This window comes from Xenopus tropicalis, chromosome 5, assembly GCF_000004195.4.
Source record: "Xenopus tropicalis strain Nigerian chromosome 5, UCB_Xtro_10.0, whole genome shotgun sequence".
Lineage (NCBI taxonomy): Eukaryota > Metazoa > Chordata > Amphibia > Anura > Pipidae > Xenopus > Xenopus tropicalis.
This window is the reverse complement of record NC_030681.2, coordinates 39267892-39278325: the sequence shown is the minus strand read 5'-3', so window position 1 is coordinate 39278325 and position 10434 is coordinate 39267892. Positions and strand designations below refer to the sequence as shown.

At 38.9% G+C, this 10434-nt stretch overlaps 1 protein-coding gene across 1 annotated transcript; it reads left to right on the top strand.

Annotated features, from left to right (window-relative positions):
- Positions 1-205: 205 nt before the first annotated feature.
- cst7 (cystatin F) lies at positions 206-8250 on the top strand. The gene is made up of 4 exons (NM_001011317.1): positions 206-311; positions 5380-5546; positions 5636-5752; positions 7529-8250. The coding sequence occupies exons 1-4, from the start codon at positions 242-244 to the stop codon at positions 7613-7615; spliced, it is 441 nt and encodes a 146-aa protein (NP_001011317.1). The 5' UTR covers positions 206-241; the 3' UTR covers positions 7616-8250.
- Positions 8251-10434: the final 2184 nt, after the last annotated feature.

The window sequence follows — 10434 nt, the reverse complement described above, 5'->3', positions numbered from 1 at the left end:
GTGAAAATATGTGTAACATTAGTGAGACACAAGAAGCAGCAGTTGGTCTGTACAGTTCACACTTTAGCAACACACAAACTACCCGAATGAGTGACATTGCTTGCAACAGCATTGGAGAGCTCTTCTATCTCTGACCAATCACACACTTCCTACTAACTAAACATCTTCCTGTGTGAGATTTGCCATTTCAGATAAGTGGAACATTCTCTGCTTCCCCTTGGTCCTTAGAACACTTGCAACTATGTCTTCTGTCTGGGTTATTCTACCCCTATTCATTTTCATCATGTACATCTGCACAGGGACCTACTGTGGTGAGTATGCAAAATAGACTTGATTCTGGGTGCTATTAAATCTGTTCTATTGTTTCAGTATAGTTCAGTAGCCTGAGCTCACACAGAGGAGCAAGCTGCCTCCATTTACCATTAATCAGGTGAAAGTGAGTGCAACTGAGCCTCGTCCACTTGTCTGGCTTGTACATATCCAACAGCACAACCTCTCTGAACTATTACTGTGCCTGTTAATTGAAGTTCTTGGCTGTAATTTAGCTAACAAAAGACATGCCAAATAACTCCATGTCATTCGGGTGATAACAATCTTTTCTGGGCATTTTTGAAACCTTATTTCAGGTTACCATTTAGAGTGAGTTGGAATGAGGTTTGGATCATTATCATTCTCATGACATAGGGCCAGTTGACATGTCTGCATTAATTCAGAGTAAATCTCATTTCCTCCTGAAACCTGTGTAAAGACCTGTGGTCAGCCTGCTTTGTAGACACTGAAAAATAAAGTCATTTGTAGTGAATGCTGCTGGGATGGTTGACTCAGAAATGAAACCAGATAGAGATAAGGTACAGCCGCCTTTGCCAGCAATTTGATGTGTCTTAATGTATATATAATATATAGAATTGCTGTGGTACAGCAAGTGTTACGTAGGGAAATGCAAATTCTCCTATAAATTAACAACTAGTATGATACATCCATTGGTATTCTAAGAAAGTTTATAATTTGTCTTTATTTTTTGTGTGACTTCTGAATAATGTTACTATAATTGCATGCCCCCAGTCTTCAGTCTGTAATTCCAAATCTAGTTGCTAGCCAACCTACCCTAGCAACCAGGTAGCAGTTTCCCTACTTGCCCTAGAAACTAGGCAGTTGATTTGGAAGTCAGAATGGATGATAAATAGGACAGACTCTCTTTAGTAGGATAAGTAATGAACATATCAATAAAATGGATCCTCACAGAAAGTCAGATTTAAAAAAAAAATAATTTTTGACAAGTTGTTCAGAATGGCTTACTGTATAGCATGCTATAGGTTCATTCCTCTTTAAATAGAAAACACATTCCTATGCCAAGTATCCACTATTCAATAATCCCAGTTTCTATTAATTTCCTATACCCCAGCAACAGGGTGGGTTGCTGCCTTTGCTCCATTCAGCTAGTACTCCTATGACAGTGCAGGGGTTAAAAGGCTTTCTGTTTGTAAAATATAGTCTGTTCGTCTGCCTTTTATACCCTTTCAATGCCGATTGATCAGGCCAAATCGAGAATATCTGCTTGCTTTCGCCCATAGGTTATGCTGTAACCCAAATATGTAGAATAGGTTTTTCATAATCTGCAATCTGAGAGGCCATACATTTATGCCAATACAAGTGTATCTCTGTACTATTTACCATTCTGCTGGCAAACTTAAATTCCTGTTAACTTTTTAATACAGATATATATGCAGCAAAGCAGTTTGGCCCCATGCTCTTTTCTGTATGTGTTATTGCTCATCTTATCTTGTTGCTAATTGTGGTTTCCTTTCAGGCAACAGCGACTTTAATGTTGTGAAATTAAGTTTCATGTTCATTTGAGCTGTTTCTTCTCTGTGTGCTGTAGGGAACACAAGTCCATATAATATGCTGTATTATTGGCAGCAGTAGTTTGTGAGAGAAGGTAAAATCCTTAAATCATCCAGTTTCTCTACCATAGCTGTCAGCAGCCCCCAAGATTCCATTTGCACACCAAGAGATAGTTGTTTTACAAATTGTGTGATTCCTTGTATCAGCATTGGTGAATCAGGAGCACTTGCCTATATATATATATATATATATATATATGTATATATATACTGCCCTGGCTGCCATTCTGCTATGGCAGGTACTGAGATTTATCATGCCCAGTTGGTGTTTTCTTCATATTTTTTATTATGTCAGGCAAATATCATTTAGCTAAGAGCTGTCTAAGGTAGGAACTGGAATTTTTTTCTAGCCCAAGCCCATCTGAAGCCTCAAGATCCTGCCTTATCCCTCCACTATATGAACAAGGCTCCTTCAAAGGAAGTGGCCCATCAAGGCCAAAAACAATTTAGTATTAGGAAACACTACACACAGTATAAAATCCTGGATTTGGTACATCCCTAGTTGAAACAAACTGGGGTGGCTCATACTACTGACTACAAGTCCTAAACCTCAGATGGAGAGTCCCTAGTGCAATATGTTAATCACAAATTTTGTTGAAAACAATTGCTCTGGTTTTGGTATTGTAACATTAACTTGTGCTATTAACCCTAACTGTGTAACTTTCAGTAACGGTTTGGCATGGCCCCTGAAACAAAATAAATACAAGAGCTGTGAACATGAGCTGTTTGTTTACAGCTCTTTATATAAGTTATACGCATAAAGCAAGAATGTCATACAAAGAGCTCTGTGGAGATCTTGAGTGTGCCGTTGGGCATGCTGGAAGCCATAATAATCTATTGTTGAGCCACCAGTTGGACAGTCCTATTGTAGACTAGACTGTTGTGGGATATACAGTAAATGGATAGATTTAAGATTGTAAGTTCTTCGGGCAAAATATCAAGTACATATATAAGTACTTGATATTTTGCCAGAAGAACTTACATTCTTAAATCTATCCATTTACTGTATATCCAATGGGACAATTTTCATTTTTACACTTTTTAAAAAAATGTTTCCTTAAATATTGTCTATCAATATTATTATTGTGTAATATTAAACCAGTGTGAACACAGCAATAATGGAATCTAGGTACCCAATGTTGGTGTTCTGCCATATCAGGTCATGCTGTACAGACAGGCAAGAGTATTTAAGAGCTAAATGACTGCAGTACACGTGGAACTGCCATTCTTGCCAATGACTTTGTTGTGGTTAGTGTTTTGAGAAATGCATGCTTCCTGTAATATTTGTAAATTTCGAGTCACATCCTAATCTGTGTGGTCATACACAGTGTAAATTTGATGCACTCATGGGTGTCTGCAAGGGCCCCCCCCCCTGGAATTTTGCAGCATACATCCTAATTGTTCCATTGTATTATTCTGCTTGAGCAAGTGTAGGCGAGGTAATGATTTCAGTCTATCTCAATCTATTTTAATCTTTTATTTCTGAATTCTTCTTTATGGCATGTCTGGATTTAATGGAGTGCTTATTGGCCATTTCTCAGTTATCTTAGTGACTTGCCTGGCATTAATGAAGTGCTCATTGGCCATTTCTACAGTGGTTATACTGTCATGTCTGGGGTTAATATGCTTATTATCCCTGTTCTGTAGTAATTGTACTCGCAGCCAGTGGTTAATATTCTGATTATCCATTTTCCGTAGTAACTATACTGGCACGTTTGGGGTTAATAGGCTTATTGTCCATTTTCTGTTGTAATTACACTGGCATGTTTAAGGTATGTTTTGTAAAATGGATGTGTTATTTAGCAACCAAAGTGTATATGGCAAAAACATTGTTGGGCCCTGCTGTCTTCTAAGGCTAATGCCACATGCAGTGTATGTAGCGTATTTTCAGCAAGCCAAAAACCACTTGGCGAGAATATGTTACATATGCCTAAAACTTCTCCTACCAGTGCCTGCACCCGAGAGCATTGAATATGCTCACACATGTAGCTGATATCAGCCCAAAACAATGTCTTGCGTTTTTTGCCCAATATTGGCTACATGCCTGCACCCCAGAATGTGCTTCTAATGCATTTTGACAGTGATCTTACTGGCATGCAAGGATAATTATGGCTAAAGGGTGTGGCAAAGCACAGTGGATTTTTGGGGGGGTCCCAGGCTTCTTTTTCACCTTAGGACCTATATTTTGTTGATACAGCCTTGCTCTTCTATGTACTGGGCAGAGAGGGGGGGCAGTAAAAGCTGTAAGGGGTACTAGTGGTGGTTGCAGCAGAAGTTGGCTTGCGTGTGTGCATAATTGTGCAGTAAGTAGGGTGGGGGCATAGCTATTTGTGGCTACTGCACCAAGGGAACCGACCAAATTCCAGTCTGTATTTATTCTGTGTATTTCAATTTAGTGATGTGCGGGTCGAGTACAACTCAACCCATAACTGGCCATAACCCACCTGCTCCCAGCCCAAACCCTACCCAACCCAGCTAGTCCCCTCTATTTATAGACCTGTATCCAACCTGCCCCACCCCTTGTAATGCCACTGGGGGGCAGGGCTCACACCTATAAACCCGAAAGCCGCCAGTATAAGGTCACTGGCAGGAGAGCAGGCAAAAGAGCTCAACCCGAACCTGCCTGCTACCCGCAATTGGTGTGCTGAGGTCGGTCCAAACCCACCCAACACACGGGTACCAGGCCAGCCTGCACATCACTATTTCATTTCCCTTAAAGTCTCTTATGTTCTGGCTCTTCCCACTGAAGAAATATCACAATACTTTTGTCAATAAACACATTTATTCACCATAAAATATATATAATTTAAAGGTAAACTAACCTTATAAAGTTTTGTTAAATCTTAAATATTCAAATTAGGGTTTGGATTTGGTTTGGTATTTATCTGAATCCAAAAAAGATGGATTTGGTACATCCTTAGTTATTACATTGCTTTTGTAAATAAGTAGGGGACTGGGACAAGGTCACAAAGAGCCTAGAGTGGAACCACGTTAGACATGGTTGTATCTGAATGGACTATTTAAGCACCAATGCAGAGCTCAGCCCAAGGGTAGTAATCACTTTGATTTCTTTCAGTCCTTTAGTGGCCCAGTCTGTTAATATTCTATAATTTTATTTTCCAAAGTGAACCCCGGAGGTATGATCTTATTGCTGGAGAATTATCTTTTGCTTAAAGATACAATTCCTGCTTGGTTTCTCTTTTTTTAAGTCAGGCAAAATGAGTTCTCTGGCCTCTTTATTGTAAAGCAGTTGAAGCTCATGAAGCCATTATTAAATGATACCTTTACCGGCACAAACATCTAGAGGCCAAGTGTAGGATTAATGACTCTATTATCTCAGCTACAGCAGAGGGAAGCATCCCCACAGTCATGTGTTTATCATTTCCACCACTTGTCAGTCCTGTAACCTGTGAATTGCTCCACCTAGCTTTCTTCTAAAAAAAAACCATTTTCTACCCTACAAAATGCTTTATTCCAGCTCCGGACTTCCAGATTACAACAGTTGACCCCGGCTTCCCCAGAAATATCAGCACAAATGATCCTGCAGTAAAAAATGCGGCCAGGGTAACCGTATACGCTTATAACAACAAGTCCAATGATAGCTTTCTCTTTAAGGAGCTGGAGGTTCAGAAGGCTATGATTCAGGTAAGGCTTTATGTTATGAGTTTTGCTGGTACAAAGCTTTCTGGCTGATCCCAGTGCACAAGAGTAAATACCATTTCCTTTTTGCACAGATTGTAAAAGGAGTGAAATACTTGCTGCAGACTAAGATAGGAAGAACCGTCTGCCCAAAGAAGGAATTTTACAACTTGGATCAATGTGACTTTCAGGAGGACAATCCTCTCAAGCAGGTAGCATTTGACATTCTTGTAATTTTCTTCAAATATGCTGTCTTACACAATGCACATACAGAATGACTCAATAATAGCCTATTTCAGCTATTACAGGAAAAATGTATTGAGTCATAAAAAAAATTCCAACGTTTAGATTACACCTAGTGATCCCCCCCTCCTATCCCCTATCTTACACGTCATTCAGAGGCGCAAGGTATGGAACGGCAGGAGGTGCAGCCTGTGTCGGGGGCCTGTGCTTTCCACTTGTAAGGGCAGGGCTTGGTAGCTCCTCCTGCTCTCTGCAGTGAGCACCAGATTTTTGATGGGTGTCTGCAGACAGTTTTCCAAGGGGGGGCAAAGTCATCAATTAAATACAACCTGTTTTCCTAGACCAAACATGTATACAATAACTAGGTTTGTAGGTTATTTTGTAGGAAATCCATTTATTGAAAAAGTTGCACACTGCTTACATAACTGGGGGGCTGTTTAATCGGAAAGTATAATTAAAGACAAACCCCCTTATGTAAGTAAAGTTTGCCTACGTGCAGGAATCCATAGCAACCAGTAAAATGTTTACATTAAGACTAGTGCTACCTGGTAATTGGTGGCTATGGGTTACTGCACCAGGCCAAAATTAGGGTCTTTTATTTTATAAACCCAAAGGGGGTTATATAATAAAAGGTACAAAGTTTTTTACAGGTCCAATCACCTATAACAACCAGCAGGTAACATTTAACATTTACAGATGCTTAGATGCAAACCCCTCATTAGTTGCTAAGTAGTGATGAGCAATTTTTTTCACCAGGCATAGATTAGCAGCAAAATTCCACATTTCGCCATTGGCAACTTTTTTTGTGTGAAACTGAGAAAAAATTTGTCAGAACAAAAATGTCACTGAGACAAAAAATTCAGCAAGACAAAGAATGTCGCTGATAGAAAAAATACCCCTTGGCTTTAATGCGTTAATGGAGTAAAAAAATGTGTTGCATGTAAAATTTGTTGCCTTTTGACTTCAGTGCGTTTCATTACAGATTAGACAGATTAGCTAATCACTATTGCTAAGGTTGCTACATATGGGCAAACACAATACCTTTTATTACATATGGGGAAATCATTTATACCAGGCCTAGTAACCCCTAGTAGCAAGTCAGACAAGTAGTGTCGATATATTTATGGAGTGGAGTAATGAATTTCACTTTCTGGCAATAGTAGATAACATTTCAGTATATCTGCACCTTCACATAGTCCAGACAATGTTACCTCCACCCTATGCTCTCATACAAACCTACACAGTTTATGACACCGTTACACATGGTACACAGAACATATTGTATTGAAACACATAAGGCAGCACTTGCTCATGTTTTTGTGCATCAAAAAGAAATTACAAATATTTGCACACTAAGCCTATTGGAAACAAAAGGAATGTGAGTGAAAGAATTACCCAAAATTTTAAATCTTTGGCTCAAGCAGCAATGTCTGAAGTGATGTCCAAATTTATTAGGGGGTGAGGTTGAATTTATGCCAGGAAGGAATTCCTGGCTACTGTGCTGGAGATGTTTGAGTGTAGATTCTGGGGATGAGGAAGTGTTATATATATATATATATATATAATCAATTTTTTTTAACCCTACATTTGTTTCATAAATACATATTCTAGTTGTAAATAATGATTGTTTGCTATTAAGGCAAGTTGGCCTGTTTATGTGTGTGTTTTAATTTATAACTATAACGCATTTGTTTGGTTTTTTTTCAGCAAATGTTGAGTGTTGTATCTTTCTTTTTTCCCATTAGACCTTCTCATGCTATTCTGAGGTTTGGAACATTACCTGGCTTCACGTGGAAACCGTCCCAGTGCTTCGCTGCCAAGACCTGAAGTGATCACACAGGACCTTTATTTCCAGGACACAGAACAAAATATTTTGTTAATTGAAAGTGAAATATAATATGCACATTGATACAGATTAAAACAATAGACACTGCATTATACAATTATCTTGCCATACATTTTGTGTAAGTCAAAGGCAAGGAGAGCCACTCGGCAAAGACTGGACACTTTGTGATATCATCTCGACAGCACTGCATTTCCTGTGTTGTTACCTGAAGGCCCATAGGGGAGAAACTAACTGGAGTGCAGGGTATGGACCGTTGTACAGTCAAATATGAAGAATAACAACACCAGCTATTCCTATCTTGCTTACCAGCATGAATGGTGCAGGCATATAATATACTAAACCCATCCTATAATTACTATGAAGGACTGTAAGCAGTGCCAAGTTTGGTCAAGTGCTGGTACCTGACAAGTGTGGATCGGACTTTTCACCTGTTATTACATTTTCCTTATGCAGCTTCCCTGCTCAGATGGATGTTTTCCAGTGCTTTCATTGTGATCAGTGTGCTGCCATTGCTCATCCAACAGAATCAGTCTGCTGTCTCTACATTAGAGCAAAGTTATATATTATACTCCATTTTATAATGATACATTACATTTCTTATATTATACGTTAAATATTGTTGAGGTTGGTGACTATTTTGTTTATAAATACTTATGCACTTGGAGTTCAATGTCCCATGGAATATTAGCACTGTACTGATAGTAAGTTCCCTTGACACCAGGCCTGGCCTAGGCTTCAAAATAGGCCCTGGTATTAAAGTACACAGAGGCCCAAACAACCCCCCATCAGCCCACTACAAAATGGCATGTTAGCAATCCAGTACAGTGTTTGGGGTGTATGTAATAAAAGAAACCTGGAGAAGTAACCAGTAGCAACCAATCAGTAAGTAGAATTTACTGATCACCTGTTCAAAAGCAAACATCTTATTGGTTGCTATGGGCTACTGCTACTGGGCACACGTAAAGCTTTTTTTTACATATGGGGGTTAGAGTACTTCATATTAGACTTATATCTCCTTTAAATATTTTAATACAAATTAAAATTGAGGGATCTGTAATAATAATATGTATATTTTAGGTAAAACACAAAAAGTCTTGTAAATGTGGGCCTAGCTCAGGGCACTCAGGGCTTGTTTAAGGGGATCTGTCACCCTAAGAAATACTTTCAAACCCTTTTCTATTGTGCTAGTCAGGCAAAATAAACTTAACTTACACTGTATAAATTATATAAATTCTGTTTCCTTCCCAAACCCAGCAAGCAGGCAGACAGGCACCATTGTATGGAACACTGTTTATAAGGCAAGTTTTGTATTACCCCGAAATCTTGTTTAAGTGCCAGAATGAGGGTCCTGACCCAATTACGGACTGTTTGGCAGGTGGGTAAATATGAGGAGTGCAGTGATGTCTAGGAAATGTAGAAGTGGAAGTGATTGCTGTGCATGTGTTATACACATAGGGGCACATTTACTAAAATCCGTCTTTTTCTAGGCTTAAAACCTGATATGGTATAAATTCGGAGTAACCATGATAATTTCTGATGTTCTAAAATGTCTCGACAATGCTTTTATCGTTCGTATGAAAATATTACAATTGCATTCTGAAAGTCACAAAATTTTTGTGCTAAAAAATGCGTTAGCACCGCGAAAACCTTTGTGGGTTTGAAGCCTTCCATGTCTGGCTTTGGAAGCCTTCCATAGGACTCAATGGTACTCGACAGATCAGACCTGGCGAAAAGATAATCCCGAGGAAAGTGTAACCAAAGCATTAACGAATTCTGAAATGTTCATATTCTTTGTGCAAAGTACATTTTTTCTGTGGAAATTTAACGAAAACCACGAAAAACTCATGAAATTTTAACAAACTTTCTGCATACATTCCAAAATGTTCTATAAGTTAGAAAAAAAGTTAGAAAAAATATGAAATTATCTCAAAATTGTTTAGTAAATGGGCCCCATAGTATTTAGAATTTATGGATGGTTAAGTTGAAATGTCCAGAAACAGACCAGAAAAAGTGTGGCTTCCCGTCAGGAAGGCATCAGCGAGAGGCTACTCCTTCATTGTTGCTACTGACTGAGTGCTGTATGAAAGTGTATGGCCTGGAGCGTACCCCTATGGCTGCAGCCATATGTGAGTACTAGTTGAAACACTTTGTGGAGATCACAACCACTTGCTAGCACACAGCTCTTGATGTTTACTTGGTGGTTCAAACCACCTCTGCCTCCATACCAGCTAAACCATCAGTTGATATTGCCCTTTACCTTCAATAGGGATGTACATAAGAGAAACTAGTTCAATTATAATCAGATTCTTTTATCTATATCAACTCAAATAGTGGTGCACTTCCTAATAGCACTGCTTAGTTTGGCACATGCAAGAAGCCCTAGTTATGGTCATGCACAGCTTTAATGCATTGGTCTAATTCTTCTTGGACTTGTACCTAAAACAAAAATATTATATAGCCTAATTTTTTTTTTTTTACTCTGGCAGAGAGCATGGTGCTCCTCTCCACCAAATATAACCCTCAGATTCAGTTGAAGGAGAACAAAAAGTACCTCTCTATTTAAAAAAAAAAAGTCAAAATTCATATCTGCTAATATCCCCACTTAAAGTCAGAGGGGTTTGGGGTACAGCAGCACAACTAAAATGCAAGAGAATGTCAGTTTCATTACAAAACATTCCCTCCATCTCTTAGCTTGACCACTCACAGATATCTAACGGGGCTTTTTTAGATTTTGTTGGGATAGTACATAATATGCCATTCAGGCTGTTGATGCCATTTGTGGCTACAGAAGAATAGTCTGCACAG

Excerpts from the sequence above, each read along its gene's own strand:
- cst7 (NM_001011317.1), top strand. The coding sequence starts at position 242 with ATGTCTTCTGTCTGGGTTATTCTACCCCTATTCATTTTCATCATGTAC. Across the intron at positions 312-5,379 it reads CTGCACAGGGACCTACTGTG|CTCCGGACTTCCAGATTACA; the intron begins GTGAGTATGCAA and ends GCTTTATTCCAG. Across the intron at positions 5,753-7,528 it reads AGGACAATCCTCTCAAGCAG|ACCTTCTCATGCTATTCTGA; the intron begins GTAGCATTTGAC and ends TTTTCCCATTAG.